The sequence below is a fragment of the Manis javanica genome, chromosome 3 (genome assembly GCF_040802235.1).
Source record: "Manis javanica isolate MJ-LG chromosome 3, MJ_LKY, whole genome shotgun sequence".
Classification (NCBI taxonomy): Eukaryota; Metazoa; Chordata; class Mammalia; order Pholidota; family Manidae; genus Manis; species Manis javanica.
This window is the reverse complement of record NC_133158.1, coordinates 123,459,983-123,479,436: the sequence shown is the minus strand read 5'-3', so window position 1 is coordinate 123,479,436 and position 19,454 is coordinate 123,459,983. Positions and strand designations below refer to the sequence as shown.

At 37.3% G+C, this 19,454-nt stretch overlaps 1 protein-coding gene and 1 pseudogene across 4 annotated transcripts in view; one reads left to right on the top strand and one right to left on the bottom strand.

The window, feature by feature from the left end:
• MCF2L2 (MCF.2 cell line derived transforming sequence-like 2) overlaps positions 1 to 19,454 on the bottom strand; it is a 278,657-nt gene that overhangs the window by 175,913 nt on the left and 83,290 nt on the right. For 2 of the 4 annotated variants that reach the window (XM_037003598.2, XM_037003615.2), the window contains 3 exons: positions 13,213 to 13,303; positions 10,741 to 10,860; positions 106 to 222 (listed from right to left, as the gene is read on the bottom strand). In XM_037003598.2, coding sequence (XP_036859493.2) covers positions 106 to 222; positions 10,741 to 10,860; positions 13,213 to 13,303 — 328 coding nt within the window. Of the gene's footprint in view, positions 1 to 105; positions 223 to 10,740; positions 10,861 to 13,212; positions 13,304 to 13,578; positions 13,692 to 19,454 lie in introns of those variants that run through there. The other 2 variants (XM_037003610.2, XM_037003606.2) reach the window with 2 other exon arrangements.
• LOC108387274 (probable ATP-dependent RNA helicase DDX4 pseudogene) lies at positions 4,073 to 6,126 on the top strand (annotated as a pseudogene).

Here is a 19,454-nt window from a genome sequence, read left to right as displayed (position 1 = left end):
ACGTTAGGTAGCCCTGGGCAGTGACCCCTCTGCTAGTTACTCTTTAACAGCTCTGTCTTCTGGAGAAGGAGAGACATTGAAAAGGGCACATAAGTTGATACTCACAGTTCGATGATTTATCCACTGACTGTGGCGATATTCCAGAGTCCCCCCCAAGTCCTCTGTAAGTTGGCTTCTGTCAATGTAGCCATGAAGGTCAGAGACAGAATTTAACATAATGATCTATAAGGGGAAAAAATAATATATTCCTCACAGATAATTAAATAGTTGCTCATCTAGAGTCTACTGTAACAATACTTCAACTTTGCCTTATCAGGTATTTCTGTCTAAAGATGGTTTACTATGTCCTTTGAGCCATACCGAAGTGTTGGATAGTCCGTAACAATTTGGTGACTTGCATCAGGGAGCTCAGTTCTAAACCACCAAGAAGTCAGGACTTGCTCTAGGTGGATTCTGTCAAAAGTTCCCAGGCTAAGGTATAATCTTCACCTACCAAAATCAGGTGCTATACTGAGACCTAAAATATCTGCCATGAGAAGCCCAATGGTAGGATGGTGGATATTAAAATAAAATTAGAATACAGGGACCTCTTGAGGAGTGTATTGAAAAGATTCACTATACTGATGTACCTCCCATGAAGAATGCTGACGGGCCCCTAATTTATCTTGCAAGGAGGACATTCGGAGGTGCTAGAGAATGAGTCTTTATAAACTAACAATCTGACTGATGAACACACCCTGTTGAAGAATGAATGCCCAAACATCCAGAGGAAGCTGACGCAGTCGCGGTTATCCCTTTCTACTCCTCTGCAGTAACCCTGACTGTCTCAGCATTACGCCACAACTCCTACTCACTCCTAGCCAGGAGCCAGGACCCCTCACTCCTATCTCTGAGACACATGCCCCTTGAAGCCTTTAACTCATGACCTTATATTTTTTCACTCTTTGTTGTTTATTTTGAAAACTGATTCTTGGTCAGAGGACATAGGAATATAGCTAAAGCTAGTACAGAGAGGTCCCATGTAGCACAGCATTTCATTTCCCCAAATTAGTGACATCTTACATAATTATGGTACAACATCAAAACCAGGAATTTGACATTGGTGTAGTGTATGTATAGTTCTATGTCATTTTCTCACATCTGTAGATTCATGTAACCACCAGTGTAATCAAGATGCAGAACTATACCATCACTATAAAGTCCTCCCTTATGCTATCTTTATAATCACACACATTCCCCTCTCCTCCCATTCCTGAGCCCTGGCAAACAATAATCTGACTTTTGACAAAGGTACAAAGTCAATTCAAAGGAGAAATAATTCCATTTTCAACAAATGGCACTGGAACAACTGGACACTGCAATGTAAAAAAAGGAAGAAACTCGACCTCAAATCTCATTCAAAAATTAACTCAAAATGGATCAGAAATATTAATGTAAAACATAAAACTTGGAGAATAAAACATACAAGAAAAATCAGGAGAAAAATCTTTGGGTTAGGCAAAGAGTTCTGAGATAAACCAAAAATATAACCCATCAAAGAAATATTCATATACTGGACTTCATCCAAATTCTGCAATAGTCACTGTCAGGAGAATGAAAGACAAACTAGGAGAAAGTTTTTGCAAATCACATATCTGATAATGGATTCAAACCCAGAATATATAAAGAGCTTTCAAAACTCAACAATAAGACAAAAGATACAATTTAAAATGGGCAGAGATTTGAACAGATTTGAACAGATGCTTCACCAAAGAAGGTATCAGATCGAAAATGTATACAGCAAATAAAGTTCATTATCATTAATTAGGGAACTGCAAGCTAAAACCACAGTGATATACCACAACAAACCTACTAAAAGGGCTAAAAAAGCCAACTAACCACACCAAGAGTCCAAGAATATTCAACAGCTGGACCGCTCCTCATTGCTAGAGAGAATGCAAAATGGTAGAGTAGCCTGGCAAAACAGTGTGGCAGTTTCTCATAGTGTTAAACATACTTGCCATATGGCCCAGCAAAAAACAAACAAAACCAAAAAAAGTATATGTGAATGTTTATAGCAGCTTTATTCTTAATTGTTAAAAACTAGAAACAATTCAAATATCCTTCACTTGTAACTGGATAAATACACTGTGGAACATCTATATAATGTGGAATAACATTCAGCAGTAAAAGGAAAGAACTACTGACACACACAACAACATAGAAGAAATCCAAATGTCTTATGCTAAGTGACAGAAGGCAGATACACAAAAGACTATGTGGTGTATGATTACATTTATATGACTCTCTGGAAAAGGCAAAACCATAGGGATGGGGAGATCAGTGGCTGCCAGTGTTTAGGGCTGGGGAGCAGGCAGCATGAGGAAATTTGGGGGGACGATGGAACCATTCTATATCTTTACTGTGGTGGTTAAAAAACACCACACATTAGTCAAAACTCACACAACTGTACACCAAAAAGTGAAACCTATGGAATGTAAATATCACCATAAAATATTTTTTCCTCTTTTCATCTTCACAGGGTCAAGAGAGAAAAAAAGTTTTAAAATTCTATATAAGAAAGGGAAAAAGCAGAATAATTTTGCTCATCAAACTCACATATCCTGGGCATATAAACCTGGACTGGAAATAATTGTTCTAGTTTTCTTAGATTCTATATTTGTCTATTTGACATCCTTCCATCACAGGGCCAATTATATTAACTATATTTTCTGGTTTTCTGCATCCTGATGCTCTGGCATTTGTGGCCTCCCTGTCTGGGGAGAGACTGCCCTCTGAGGGTTAGCCAATTCTTAGAAATTACAGAAAGGACTCAGAGGGACCACACCTTTCATATGCAAACTAACCAATCCCAGACCCATACCTTCCACCACTTTCTTATCTGACACTCACACACCATGTCAATATTTCCCTTGCCCTAAATCACCCAAGGGCCAGGTACCAGGCAACTAGAGACCACACCTAGGCTCCCAAACCTGCCAGAAATATTCAAACTATCTAGTGCTACACTGTTTACCCTGCCCTGCTTTGCTTTTCCTGTGGAAACCGGGATAAAGGCTCTGGCCTGGGTTATTGCCTCCCTCCTGCTCTGCCTCTTGGCCTATAGCTAAGGCTTCCCCTCCGGTCCTGCACGGCATGCCCGACCTCTTCTCTGGGACCTCTGCATATAACAAAATTTCCTTCCAAGCCTCATTCACATTTTCTCCTGTGGCAGCACCAACTTTACCATATCATATCCAACATGCACATTCTTAGGACAGGTGGTATAGATTAAGAATGTCATAATTTCATCCTTTTTGGTATACATTTGTGTTCTTATGTACAGCAGCTTAAAACTTTTCAAGGAGACACGTGATCTTTAAATTATGAGAGACGTGTTTCCTGTATTATGCCACAAACTCCATTTTAAGAAACCAATTTGCATATCCACAGCCTCTTTGGGGATTTTTGCAAAACTGCCTTAATAACTTCAAAAAACAATTTTGTGAAGCAGCTATGAGTACAGCTGTTCCAGAATAGGCGATTGCCAGCAGTAGGCACTCAGGATCCCTTTGCTGTATCAACACACCCATCTTCTTGGGTAAAGGTACAGTGAGGCTAAGTGACTCAACTACAATTACATCCTTGGTCCACCTGATTCTTATGAGTCCTGCAAAATGAACTCTGTGAAATATAACTTTGATCTAATGAGAAGTGAGCAGAGAGATATTATAATAAGAGAGGCCAGGGAGCTACTAAGTAAGGTACTAATACCACAACCAAGTTTTAAAAACAAAGTAAAGGAAGACAAACCAACAGTTTGAAATGTCATTAAAAACACAATATATAGTTTGAAGTTTGATTACATCATACTTGGTAACCTTGTACTCTGAATTATGTGGCATATCAGAGCAATAAGGGGAGTGCCATCTTCTTCACAAACTTGGTGCCTTAAATGAGGGGAGTAAACTTTTTGCATTAAAATTGTCCTACTATATGTGCCCATCGTTGGGTGACTGACAGCTCTTTTAGAAGTTTATTTTGGCCATTGAGAACTGCCAGAGAACAAGCGGCAGAGAGAACTGGAACCATAATGGGAGATGCAGACCGGGAAGCAGAAATTATCAAATCTTCTGTGTATTCTCATGTTCCTGCATTTGAGAAGGACACATATTCTTCTGGAGCAAATGGAGACCCTCTAACAGGACTCCAGCTTCATCACCAGAAATGGATGATGGACCTTCTCAAAGAGATCATTTCATGGGAAGGGGATTTGCCTCTGGGAGGAGTTTGGGAAACGGAGATGCTGGCAAGTTTAATAAGAGAGAGAATACATCCACAATGGGTGGTTTTGGAGTTGGAAAGAGTTTTGGAAACAGAGGATTTTCCAATAACAAATTTGAAGAAGCTGATCGTTCTGCTTTCTGGAGAGATACTAAATATGAACAAGATGAGGGAACACAGCGCACTGGGGTGTTTTTGGTTCTAGAAGACCAGCATTAAGTGCTGCAGGTCACGGTGACACTTAACAAAGCAGAGGTAGCAGAGGAAGTCGACGAGTAACCTATATACCACCTCCTATACCTGAGGATGAGGACTTCATGTTTGCACATTATCAACCAGGGAGAAACTCTGACAAATACGATTGTATTCTTGTAGAGGTATCCGGACCCAATGCACCACCACCAATTCTGACTTTTAAAGAAGCTAATCTCTGTCAGACACTGAATGACAACATTGCTAAAGCTGGTTATACTAAGCTTACTCCTGTGCAGAATTACGGTATTCCTATTATCCTGGCAGGATGAGATTTGATAGCTTGTGCACAAACAGGGTCTGGAAAGACTGCGGCATTTCTCTTGCCAATTTTGGCTCATATGATGAGTGCTGGAATAACTGCCAGTCGTTCTAAAGAGCTGCAGGAACCCGAGTGTATTATTGTAGCACCAACTCGAGAATTAATCAAGCAGATCTATTTGGAAGCCAGAAAATTTTCTTTTGGGACTTGTGCAAGAGCTGTTGCTATATATGGGGGAACCCAGTTTGGGCATTCAGTCCGTCAGATAGTGCAATGCTGTAATATATTGTGTGCTACTCCTGGAAGACTGATGGATATCATAGGCAAAGAAAAGATTGGTCTCAGACAAGTCAGATACTTAGTTTTGGATGAAGCTGACCACATGCTGGCTATGGGCTTTGGACCAGAAATGGAAAAGTTAATTTCCTGCCCAGGAATGTCACCAAAGGAGCAGCATCAAACCATTATGTTTAGTGCAACTTTTCCAGAAGAAATTCAGAGGTTGGCTCGGAAGTCTTTGAAGCGGAATTACTTGTTTGTTGTGGTTGGACAAGTGGGTGGAGCATGTAGAGATGTTCAGCAGATCATTCTCCCAGTTTGCCAGTACTCAAAAAGAGAGAAACTTGTTGGAATTCTACTAACCACAGATGATGAAAGAACCATGGTTTTTGTTGAAACTAAGAAAAGAGCAGATTTTATTGCCAGTTTTCTTTGTCAAGAGAAAATATCAACAACAAGTATTCATGGTGACTGGCAGCAGTGAGAGAGAGAGCAGAGTCTAGGGGATTTTCACTGTGGAAAGTGCCTGGTTCTTGTTGCTACCTCAGTAGCAGGCAGAGGGCTGTATATTGAAAATGTTCAACATGTTATCAATTTTGATCTTCCTTCTACCATTGAGGAATATGTCCATCGAATTGGACGTACTGGTCGTTGTGGAAATACTGGTAGAGCTATTTCCTTTTTTGATCCTGAATCAGATAACCATTTGGCACAGCCTCTGGTGAAAGTATTGTCAGATGCTCAACAGGATGTTCCTGCATGGTTGGAAGAAATTGCCTGTAGTACACGTTCCGGGCCTCAGTGGTAGTACAAGAGGAAATGTGTTTGCATCAGTTGATACTAGAAAGAGTTACCAGGGCAAGGGCACTTTCAACACAACAGGGTTTTCTTCGTTACTAGCTCCCAATCCAGTAGGTGGTGAGTCATGGGATTAAAGCTGAAACAGCCTTCAAGTTTGTGGCACAGTTTTGATGCAGAGAAGACAATAGTTTTGATTTTTGAGCTTTTAACAGAACTGTGAAACCTGACACTTGTATCTCTTGTCCTTCTGTTCTTACTCTCACCCTTAAAGAAATATATATCCTGACTAGTTATGTGAAATGCTGAAAGTTACAGCATTGCAGTTACTGATATAAATGGTGTTACCTGGAAAGATTAAAGCATTATAGATGTCTTGCTTATTTCTAGAGTATTCTTCAGAGGTTTTAGACATGTTTCATGTCTACATGCCAAGTCTTAGTATAGTGTTTACGTATCCTATTACAAGCAATAGCATATATACATTTTTGGTTAAAAATTATTAGCTCTCATTTTTACTCAAAAGGAAACCTTAAAGCTAGATAGAGTGTTTCACTAAAATATGGTAACGTGATTGTCATGAAGCAGTGAAAGACATAAGCCTGTTAAGACAATTTTGATTCTAGATCATCTGATATGTGATAAAAATGGTAAAATGTTTGCTATGTGAGCTCTGTACTCAATGATATAACAAATGCTTGTTTTCATAAAATGTAGAATTTCCTTGAAAATAAAGGATGAAACACTCTTCCCCTTAAAAAAAAAGTTGATTTTAAGTTTAAAAGTATGATGGATAAGGAACCAGTCTATATTATCATGAACTGAAGTAGCTGAAGACATAGTATCAAGATAAAGTAGATGTTCATTCTCTCCTTAGTATGGATGTACCACATGAAAAACAGGGCATAAGTCACCTATTTACCTGTATACATATTATTACTTGGAGATATGAGTTTTATACACAACCAGGGATACATGTATAACATTTGGTCAAATGCTCAGTTAAAACTCCAAGCCTTTTTGAGTGACAAGAAGCAACTGACTAGTCTTCATCTCTGAAATGGAACAAAACTTATGAGATTATGTTCACGTTCATTATGACAAGTTCATGAACTTATTGATAGTCTCACTTCCTCAATATTAATTGTTAGTCGATCCAGGAAAACAATAAGAAACTCATGGCTCACATTTCTCTTAAACACTCAAATATTTCAAAATAAGTATTAAAAATAGAATGGGAATTTCAGTCTAGCTAATACCCAATGTATAGAGAGAATATATTTTAGGAAATTTGATCATTATATAAAATGAAACAAAAGAGAGTAAAGAGAAGAAAAGGAAATAGAAAAATTCCTTTGTCTAATATGGTCAGATTTCATTGACATTGGTTAAACATTTTCTCAGCAATTTCAGTTGAAGTGGGGTTTTTTTGTTTATTTTGAACAGATAGTATGTGTAGGTAGTGCTAAATTCAAGCAGAAAAAAGTCTATCTAAATAGAAAAATGATACTCCTTTCACCCCTATCCCCAGACCTCCAGTTCTAGATCCAGGTGACAACCCCTTCAACCAGTTTCTTGCATATCTTATATATTCTTCCTGAGGCGATCTATGCATATACCATCACATACATGCCCCTCCTATCTTATTTAAATGGGAACATAATACATACACTTTTCTTCCATTGCTTTTATCCCCACTTAAAAATGTACTTTAGATGGCCTAAAATTTAAGGTATCATTGTGAACTTCATAATTTCTAGACTAAATACATTATTTATATGTATACGTGATATGTGCATATAATTACAAACGTGCATGCATATGTGCATATGTGTACAAACTCTGCTGAAAAGGCCCAGAAATAAAGACACCTGAATAGTAATGGCACTAGCTCTTGGTCTAATTCAACATGAAGCACCTACATCTATGTCTAGCATCCAGCTCTTGGTCTAATTCAACACTGAAAGGAGCCTGGGCTTCTCAGAACTATAGCTAACTACAGGGCTGGATTAAGGTATGCATGACATAAGCCTGGAACAGCGTATGAGATCAGAAAGTAAGGAAATACTAAAATAAAAAAAATGATGGGGGCATGTCACAGGACACAGGAGCTAGCTTGAAGGGACTCCTACTGGCCAAACTTTGGACAATTTGAGCACCAAAATAATTTAAAACAGTCATGAATTATAATCCATTGAAAAAACAAAAATCCATAATGATAACAGACAAATCAATAAATATGAAGAAGGGAAAGTTCTAAATTACAATAAATACCACCTTCTGATTAATAAATGTTGAAAGAGTGCTCGAGTTGGAAAATCATTATTTAACAACCAATATAATAAAGATTGCTCCCAGCAAGAATCAATGGATATTAAATATAGAAGGAGTTTTTTGAGAAGCAGGATTTTTTGTGTGGTCTTAAAATGTCTCTCCAATGACTCCATATTAGCTGCAAGGGAAAACATTATGATACATTTGAGAAATTGGACAATGCTTTGACTAGGGGATCAAAATTATCATCACCAATGAGGAACAGATGAACAAGTGTGTCTCCACATGCAATACCCTGAAAAGGACAGGACATCACTGAAGTAGTGTTCCAGCTGGGAATGCATAACCTGAATCAAATCCTGAGAAACCATCACATGAGCCCCAAGTGAGGTATTTTTTTTAAAGGGACTGTGTTCTTCAAAAATGCTAACATCATAGAAGACAAACAAAGGTTGTGGAAATGTTTCAGATTAAAGGAGACTAAAGAGACATGACAATTATATGCTCTATCTGATCTTAGACTAGATCATGTATATGCATATATATACATATATACATGATATATATGTATATGTATGGTACATGTATTTTTATATGTATATATCTTTGCATATTTATCTCTATATAGGTAATATATGTATTCTATATGATAATATGTACTATACAGAGATATAAGTATGCATATTTATATATGCACTATATTAAAGAAAGATATATACACATTATAGAATAAAAGAATGTCTAGAGAAAAGCAAATCATAAATAAATGATAAAGCAAATGGGAATAAAATGTTATGAATAGGTGGATGAGTCTGAGTAAAGAGCATGGAATGTTCTGTACTATTCTTATTCTTGAAAATTTTCTGTGAATTTAAAATTATTTCTAAACAAAAAATAAAAACAAGAATGTATATTAGAAATTTTCTGTCACTATAGATATGTCTTATATATTTCTTATATTTTTTTCATTTTTCAATTGAGATTTAATTCATATCAATAAAATGCAGATTTTAAGGGCATAGCTCAATCAGTCCTGACAAGTGTATATACCCATCCAATCAACTTTTCCTCAGAAAGTTCCCTTTGCTTCCTTCCAGTCAGTCTTCACTAAGTCTCACCTGTTTTGATTTTCTATCACTATAGCTTAGTTTGCCTCTTCTTGAACTTCATATAAAAAGAATCACAGAGTATATACTCTTTACTGTCTAATTTCTTTCTTTCAAGAAAATATTTTTGAGATGTCTTCATGTATGTATTATCTGTACTTTACTATTTTTTATTGCTTACTATTATTCCATTACATGAATATGCCCCGATTTATCCATTTACCTTTAACAGGTATACTTGTACATGCCTTTTTTATGGAGAAGTGCTTTCATTTCTCTTGGGTGGGTCATAGGTTAGGTGTGTGTTAACTGCCAATTATTTTCACTGTGGTTGTACCATAGCTTTCCACTTTTGATGGCTGCAATGTAGTTACTTGATTGGGTAAACCTAACTCCAGGGGGAAAATGTGTTCCCAGCCCAGGGCAAATAACCTTTGAAGCTGAAATCAGTCAAAGTGAGAAATAAAGTGGGAGAAACCCATTTATTGCTCACAAGCAGTCACCTACTTTTGCTCACCCATGTCTCTCATGACCTGGCAGCAAAAGGACCCCACCAAATCTCTACTGTCCAGATATGCCCGCATTCCCCCACCCTGAAATCAGTTATTGATATGGAGATGGACTACTTCTCTCCACCCCTTGGAAACACCTATTGATATGGAGATGCACGAAGGCCAGAAGAGATACTGGAAATACTGCAATTTTACCCACAGCAGACCATAATTTATTCACCAGTCCCCTGTTGTTGGGCATTAAATTTCCAATAATTTACTATTACAAACAACTTGGTAATGAATACCATTGTATATATAAATTTATGCACATGTGTGAGACTTACCATAGAATAACTTTTATAGAAAGGTCAAGGCATGTGTACATTAAAATTTTTGATAATACTACCGATTAGTCCTTCATATTGGTCATTACTAACTCCATTCCTATCGGTAAAATATGAAAGTGACTGTTTCTCCCACATTTCTGTCAAAGTTATAGGTAAAAATTTTACTCTTATCATTTTAATTTGTTTTCCTTTTATGAGTATAACAATGTTGCTTTTTTACTCTACAGCTGCTAATATTTATGTCATCCCCATATTTTAGACCCTTATTTTCTTTCACTGCTACTGTTACAATTTCTCTTCTTCTTTCAGTCTCTTCCTACAGTCTCACTCACTACCTTCAGATCTATGTAAGTCCAGTACCACTTCACCCAAGTCATTCCCAACTCAGAAACCTTCACTGAATCCCCACTGCCTACAAATAAAACCCAGACCCTTTATCCTTACACTCAAGACCTATTGTATGCTTCCTACTTTTTCTTCCAAAAGATTATCCTAGAACTATTCCAACAAGAATGGGGATTTCCCATGGACCTCACATAAATGTGTCCTCTACATGCCCTTTTCTCTCTCTCTGTGGAATACTGCCTTCCTTAAAAACCCTATTCAAATGCCCTCTTCTCCACATGCCCTAACCAAATGCAGACAAGAGGGAAGGTCCTGCTTACTGGCACTTTCTTTTTAAATTCATCTCGATAGTGCTTGATGCCAATGTCGGTGAATGTCCTCTGGATAAAGCAAGATGGACGAAGGATGATCATTAGCTTCAGGTTTCCTGGAAAGGCTACCTGTAAGGATCATGAAAAGTGTCAGGGAAAAGTCACATGCATTGGTCTCCTCTTGTCTAAGATCACAGGCGACACAATTAAAGTAGACACCAGAGATGTCAAAGAGTTAGAACATATTTTACAGGATTTCAGAGGTCAGGCAATCTAGACCCCTCCTTAAAAACCATAAAAAACAAACAAAAGATTTTCTAGATTCTAAAAATCATTCATAAAACGTTAGGAAAATTTAGAAATTAATAAAAGTATACTTTAGAAAAAGAAAACACCAGAACTACCCATGATCTCATAGCCATTTTTAATATTTCAATCTAATTACTTACAGGCTATTTTCTCTGTTAAATATCTTTATCATGGTTAAACTCATACTATAGAAATATTTTTTAACCTAACTTTTCACTTATTATTATACCAGGAGCTTTTATTCCTCTTCTTAAAAATGCTCTGAAGATACTATTTTTCACAAGTGTACAATTTACTCAACCAGTCCCTTATTGTTAGCAATTTAGGCTTTTCCATATTTTTACAATTATAAGTAATACTGAAATCAACATCTTTATCCACATTTTAGAGCATTTCTTAGAGTAGCTTCTTAGGAAGAATTACTGAGTCAAAACTTTAGTATTTTAAGGGTCCTTAATGCATATTATTGTTACATTGCTTTCAGGAAGCATTGATCTCACCTTGAGGTGAGGTCCTAAGAAAAGAGGTAACTCAAATTCAGGTAATATGTTAATGGCAAAATTGTGAATCCAAGTATCCCATTGCTCATGGCTTTCCATTCTTCTACGGTTCCCAAAAGCAATCCCCTAAATTGCTTGTTAAAAAACAATATGGTCTTTGTCCTGTAATATTCTGATTCATTAAGACAGGGACACTGATTAGTCCTTCATATTGGTCATTACTAACCAGTGTCTTTATTTTCAACAAGCTCCTGAAGAGTTTCTGAATGGGAGCCAGGTTTTGGGATCCCTGCACTATAATATCTTTTACATATATAGTGATTAATGTAATTTTTGAACAAATTTGGCTCAAATATTAAATTGCTCAAGTATTGTCTATGACACTGAGAAACTAAAACTCTCTAGAGGCCAGTCCTCTTGAAGAGTCACGGCTCTGTCAAGTGTCTAAATCCTCTGGGCATCAACCACTGCTGTAGTTATCCCCCAAATAAATCCTGTAACCAAAACTAAACCAAAGGACAAAATAATCCATGAACAAAGGGACGGGAGTCTTCCTTTCCCCATCTCTGAAATCCAAGCTTCTAAACAGAAGAACTTTGCATTTTGTTATGTCATGACAGGACAAATGAGCTGAGATACTGAGGCACTAAAGCCATCTGAGAGAGACTCTGTAATGTGCATGTCTGTATGTGTGTCTGCCTCTGTAAGTAGGCATAAGTGAGGCTTCAAATGTCCCTCTCCTGTCCCAGCTTCTACCTGCATATTACCACTGAACAATATCCCATCCTCTTCAGCCAGGCCCAACTGCCCGGGGAGCCCACGCTTTGGTGGGAATGAGGTGTGGCTAGTCCTGAGGCACCTGTGCCTGCTTATGTGGTGCAGTTCCCTTGGCTGAGCTGCCTACAGGGGAAGGATACATCTACTGGCTGAAAAGCAACAAACAAGGGATTGAAGTCAGACTAATTAGATGGAAAAGGAAACCCATCCAAAGTTGTACAACTTAATGCCCAAAGCCGACACATATATCGTTTTGTCTGGTTTACCATTGTCTTTCCATATGTAAAAAAATAATTTGAGTAATAAAATAAAGACTGTCTTAAATTGGGTGACCTGCCCCCCAAAGCAAACCTTAATATAGGATTCGAGTATAAAGAACTTATGGAGGAGGTGATCCCAGGAAACACAGTGGTGAGGAGTTGGGGGTGCAGGTGCAGTGAGGCAGTGATGACTAGATAGACAATGGATCAGTAAGGGGGAACTGCTGTGGGCAAGAGCCAGGACCCTCTGTGATACTGTGTGGAACGTATCTCAGAACTGTCCCCCTGAGGGCTGTGCAAGCTGGGGTACTTATCCAATAACTTCCATGACTGAATAGTTGCATTAGCTGGTGCATTAACTTCCCAACACTTACCACCTGCTCCTCTTCAGTGATCAGAGAGGTCAGTAAGGTAGAGAGACTCAGGAAGCCTTTGACATGCTCGGGAATTGTCTGCAGTGACCTTCCAGTGGCAGAGGGGATAGGGATATGGACGTGACGTAGCAGCCTCTGCTATAAAGACCTCCCAAAAAGTTGGTAAAAAATAATTGCCTTTTCCCCATGACTTTCATATGAAATAGTTGAATGAACAATTTCAATTATTTTTATAATAATAGCACAAAAATGAATATTTACAGATATTTGTGTCAAGGATGCTTTTATGGAGCTCCACTTGTCCCTTCGTCTGTCAATAACAATGATGAATCCGATGCTGGCAGCCTCCACACTGCAAAAGAGTAATCAGCATCAGAGACCAGGTGAGACACGTGGGTTCTGGGAGATACCCTCAGCAGAACACATTTTGCAGCTTCTGTGGCACTTGAGGCTCATGTATAAACAATGATGCATGGCACGAAGGATAACTGGGTGTGCCTTCACTTCTCCTCCATCTCGGCCTGGCAGCCCTAATCAAACAGAAATACTTGGTGTCTCAAATCCTCTCCAGGACTCTGCTCAAGGCTGGCAAAAGTAAGAAATACTCACGGGCACACGTGCTCATACCTGAAGGAAGACGCACATGTCAATTAAGCATCACATGTGCCAATGTAAGCAAAGGACCTCAAGGTTGAGCTCTGCCATCTTTCCACTCCCAAGACTGACATTCATGCAGCTACCAATATGCTTCCTTAGGAGTCAGTCCTAGAGGTGTTCAGAAATAACACATGTCAATAAGAAAAACAAACCCCTTTCCAGTGCCTGACCATAAACAGCCAGCAAACCATATGTACAAGAAGATATCATCTTCATTAAAAACAAAAGGAAGCAGTTTGGTTCCCTCTTTGGTCCCCACAAAATTCTTACAAAATCATTTTAAATGAAAATCTTAAGAGGGAAGACATTTTTATTCCTTGTCTCTTTGGGAAAAACTATGGTGTAGAGCAAAGAGCAAGGGCTTTGGAATCTGGCTCATATGCTAGTGCTGACACTTACTAGCACTGAGACACTGGGGAGATTGCCTAACCTCTCTAAATCTCAGTTTTCTTACCTGTAAACTAAGAACAATACCACCAATAATTAAGTGGTACAGATTCCTCATCTGTAAAGTAGGAACAAAAATAGTGCCTGTCTATAGGGTTGACATGAGGGTTAAATGGGTATGAATAGTATGAATATACAAGATGCTCAGAACTATGCCTAGTACTTGGGAACACTGTATATAATACACTATTGAGATTATTTCTTATGTGCTTGTCATGAAGATTTTTTTAAAAGTACATGAGAAGTAGTTGGCCTGTAGTAAACCTTCAGTAACTCTCTTCTGTTCGGTAAAAGGTAAGTTTTACCCTCAAAAATGTCTATGTGAATATAAGGCAGAAGATTTAAGCAAACTCTTCAAGAAGACACAGTAGCTGATCTGAGGTAAGCATTCCTGGGGCAACCCATTAACACATTTCCACACTGACCCAGGTTCTTTTACCAGGAACATTTTCCAGGCCACAGAGCAGGAAGAGGTGGTCTCACTGGGTAGCAGAGGCAGATACTGGGGATTCTGGAAGCAAAATCAGCCAATATTTGAAGGGGAGGGCTGTCTAGAAAGGATATCTCAAGAGGAACCCCAGAAGTCTTCATGGAAATTCTTCTTTAAAGGTTGGCCAACTCCTAGACCCCATTCTTTTAGGTAAGACTCTAGGAGGCTGTAAGAGCAGAGCAACTGCATGAATGAAAACTAATGAAAAATTATAAAACATGCTCAGTTCTGGGGAAAGACAAATGACATTGGACCCAACCAGAACAGACAGACTTTAATGAACACCCTGGACCTATGGGTGAAACTCTAGAAAGGCCATACTCCAGGGTTAGTGAAACACCATAGGATTTGCCATAGGATTAAGGGTGCACTCTAGGACTAAGGGCAAAACAGAAATGTACTTGCAAAACAAAAGAAAAAAACAAAAAACCTGGTTAAATTAAAAATTCATATTTGTCCTTAAAGACACTAGAGAACCCTGAAGACAAAAAAAGCTAAATGAACAAATTCCACAAAGAGTTAATACCTTCCATAGTGAGCAAATACTAGAGGAGGCTTTCATGTGAAGGGGTGGTTGCCTACTGTGGTAATAGGCAAATAAATGTTCCTGAAAGAAAATAACCCCACATGGTAACCCAAATCTGCAAAAAGAATGAAGAGGACTCTAAACATTAAATATGTAGATAAATATTATCAACTGTGTTTTTTATTTCATTGAAAGACTATTTACTATTCAGAGCAAAATAGTAACAAAGTTAGTACGTAATAACATAAAAATGATAACAAAGTTATTAAATATACTATATATGTAAAGAGGTACACACCATAGTACTACAGAAACCATTGACTTAAAATCCAATAGAGGAGATAAAATGGAATACTGAAAACATTCAAATAATTCAGAAGAGAGCTGGGCCATAGACTGAATTGTGTCCCTCCCAAAATTCACATTGTTGAAGCTCTAATTCTCAATGTAACTATAATAGAAATATGGCCTGCAAGGAGGTGATAAAGGTTAAATAAGTAAGGTCATAGGTTGGGGTCCTAATTCAACAGGGCTGATGCCCTTTTAAGGAAGAGAAGAGACATCAGAGCTTTCACTCTACCATGTGAGAACACAGCAAGAATGCAGCCATCTGAAGCCAGGAAGAGAGACTTCACTGGAACCAGAATTGGCTAGAACCTTGATCTTGGGTTTCTGCCTCCAGAACTGTGAGAAAACCAATTTCTGTTGTTTAAGCCACCCAGTCTCTGGTATTTTGTTATCGTAGCCAGAGCAGACTAATACAGCAGGAAAGGAGAAATAAAGGATAGTCACAGATGGTACAAATAGCAAGATGGTAGATTTAAACCTAACCAATCTCAGTAATCACATTAAATGGAAATGATCTTTATTACTCCTTTTAAAAGGCAAATAGTGTCAGAGTGAAAATATTGATTACAAGAGACAGTGATTACACTTTAAAGGAGAGGAATAGGGTGAAAGAAAAAGGATACTATGCAATCACTAATCATAAGAAAGCCAGTGTGGCTATATTTATATTAGAAAAAGTAGTGTTCAAGATACGGACTATCGGCAGAAATATATGATTCATAAAGGTAAAAGAATCAGTTTATCAGGAAGACATAACAATGCTAAATGTGTAAGTAAGCGGTAAGATTACTTCATAACACATTAATCAAAAATTATAGATCTAAAAGAAAAACAGATAAATCCACAAAGTTAGAGATTTTAACACTTCTTTCTTAGTTACTAATCAACAAGCAGCCAAAAAAATCAGGAAGGATATAGACTTGACTTTGCACATCTGCAGAACACATTCTTTTTAAATGCACATGAGACATGTATCAAAACAGTCCATTATTCTAAGCCATAAAACAAGTATCACCAACTTTAAGTGACTGCAGTCATACTGGTGTATTTATGATCACTGTGGTGTTACACTGGAATTCTACTGTTCTTTTGCTTTCAATCTCATTTATCTTTTTTTCTTCAGTATTTCCTTCCTTCGCTTTAGTTGGGATTTAATTGCCATTCTCTTTTTTTTTACCTTTTTAAGGTAAAAGATTAGATTATCAATCTTAAACTTCCCTCTCCTAATAAAAGTGTATAAAGCTACAATTTCCTCTTAAATACTTCTTTAGCTAAATCACATACTTTTTGATATATTGCTCCTGTTATTATTCAGTTAAAAATGTTTTCTAATTTCTATTGTGATTTCTTCTTTGGTCCTTAGATTATTTAGAGGTGGTTGCTTAGTTTCCAAATATTTTGTAGTTTTTCTAATCAGTGGTGATAAAAGTCAGAATAGTGGCTTCCTTGTGGAAGAGAGTAAAAAAGTGAAGGGGTAGGGGTGCAGATATTGTTGGCAAAGAAGCAGGAAGGAACCTTCATAGATCTATTCTATACCCTGATTTGGGTGGTTGTTACATGGTATATAAATATTCATTGAGGTGGATATTCATCAAGATATACAGTTGAGATTTGTATACCTTACTATATGTAAAAAATAACTCAGTTTAAAAACCCAAAGAATTAAATAAAATCAAGTTGCGTAAAAGGAAAAATATAAAATTTAAAAACAAAGATCCATACTTGTAAAACAGCAAGCATGTTATCAGGCATATACAAGAATACCCAAAACAAGCCTGTAGAACAGCAAAAACAAACTGATATTAGTAATAAAAATAACAATTTTAGATAATAATAGCTACTATATATTGAGCTCCTGCATTTGTCAGACTTGTTTTTTATCTCACTTAATCTTGCTACCACCATTTTACAGAAGAAGAAACAAAGACTGATAGAAATAAAATAACTTGCTTGATACAACACTAGCAAAACTGGATTTCAAACTCAAAGCTCTCTGATACCAGTTCTCATGCTCTTAATCCTTCAGTTTTGTTCTCACAGCAGATCTGCTTGTACCTTGTGGCAGTTTTATTTTGCTTTTATGAGTGCTTTTTTTCCCTCCCTTTAAACCAAATAATCATCAAAGAATGTTCTAAGGGAGCATCCCAGCCTCTAAAGCAAGGTGGAGATGGGAGAGGCTTAGCAAGTCTAATATAGTATATAAACACAGGCTGTTCTTTGTTCTATGAAATAAGCAGCTCCTAGCATATGCCGCCTCCCCAGCCACACAGAGGGCAAATGCCCCTCACAACAAAGCTCTTCCTAGCAATATGCAGACCAAGCCCCAAGACCAGAGCATCTGGCTAAACAAGATGGGACCTGCTAGGAAAATAGCTGTGTACATAAACGTTATGTCTCCTGACAAAACTGTGTATAGGCCACACTTCAGATAGAAGAGATAATGACTCACAACAATATTGAATATAGTCCTCCCATAAGATATATGTTCTAAACAATATGCACCGTGGGGTATTTTGTTTCACCAACAAAAGAATCAAAACCTCAACCGAACCAAATACACAGAAAATGGGGTTTCTAGACAGTGTATTTCTTTAAGTAACATTTGGCTGTTTTAATATTTTAAATATTTTTTAACACTAAGGTATTATAAAGTGTTAGACACCTGCATAAATTCTATTTAATAAAATCCTCTCCACCAGGTTGATGGTAATATTTCTACTTTATAAATGAGGAAACTAATCCTCAACATGTTTTAAAAAGAATAACAACTTTGCAAAGTCACACACTGTGTGCAGAGTTAAGATTCAATTGAAATCTTCATACTTATAGACCAATGCTCATTCCACTAAATTCATACTCTCTTGGTATGGAAAATATTTTAACATTAAATTTCTTCATTTTCCAATATTAGTAACTCCTCTGTAACAAATACACCTTAATATTTAATAAACCAGTGAGACTGCTTCAAGCTAAAAAGCTTCTGCATGGCAAAGGAAACCATCAGTAAAACGAAAAGACAACCCACTGTAAGGGAGAACAAGGGGCTAATATCCAAAATATATAAAGAATTCATACAACACAACATCAAAAGACAAATACCCTAATTAAAAAATAGGCAGAAGTAGACCAAATACCAGTAAAGAAATTGAATTGTTAATCAAAAAACTACCTAAAAACAAAACCACAGGAGCAGATAGTTTCACTGCTGAATATTTTCAAACACTTAGTGAAGACCTAATACCCATCCTCCTTAAAGTTTTCCAAAAAGTAGAGGAAGAGGGAATACTCCCAAACTCATTCTACGAGGCCAACATCACTCTAATACCAAAACCAGGCAAGGACACCACAAAAAAAGAAAACTACAGACCAATATCCCTGTCGAACATAGATGCAAAAATACTCAACAAAATATTAGCAAATTGAATTTAAAAATACATCAAAAAGATCATCCATCATGATCATCATCCCAGGGATGCAAGGATGGTACAACATTCGAAAATGCATCAACATCATCCACTACAGCAACAAAAAGGAAGACAAAAACCACATGATCATCTCCATAGATACTGAAAAAGCATTCAACAAAATTCAACATCCATTTATGAAAAAACTCTCAACAAAATGGGTATAGAGGGCAAGTACCTCAACATAATAAAGGCCATATATGAAAAACTCACAGCCAACATCATACTTAACAGCGAGTAGCTGAAAGCTTTTCCTCTAAGATTGGGAAGAAGACAAGGATGTCCACTCTCCCCACTTTTATTCAACATAGTTCTGGAGGTCCTAGCCACAGCAATCAGACAACACAAAGAAATAAAAGGCATCCAGATTGGCAAGAAAGAAATTAAACTGTCCCTGCTTGTAGATGACATGATATTGTACATAAAGAAACCCTAAAAAATCCACTCCAAAAGTACTAGACCTAATATCTGAATTCAGCAAAGTTGTGGGATAGAAAATTAATACACAGAAATCTGTTGCATTCCTATACACTAACAATGAACCAGCAGAAAGAGAAATCAGGAAGACAAT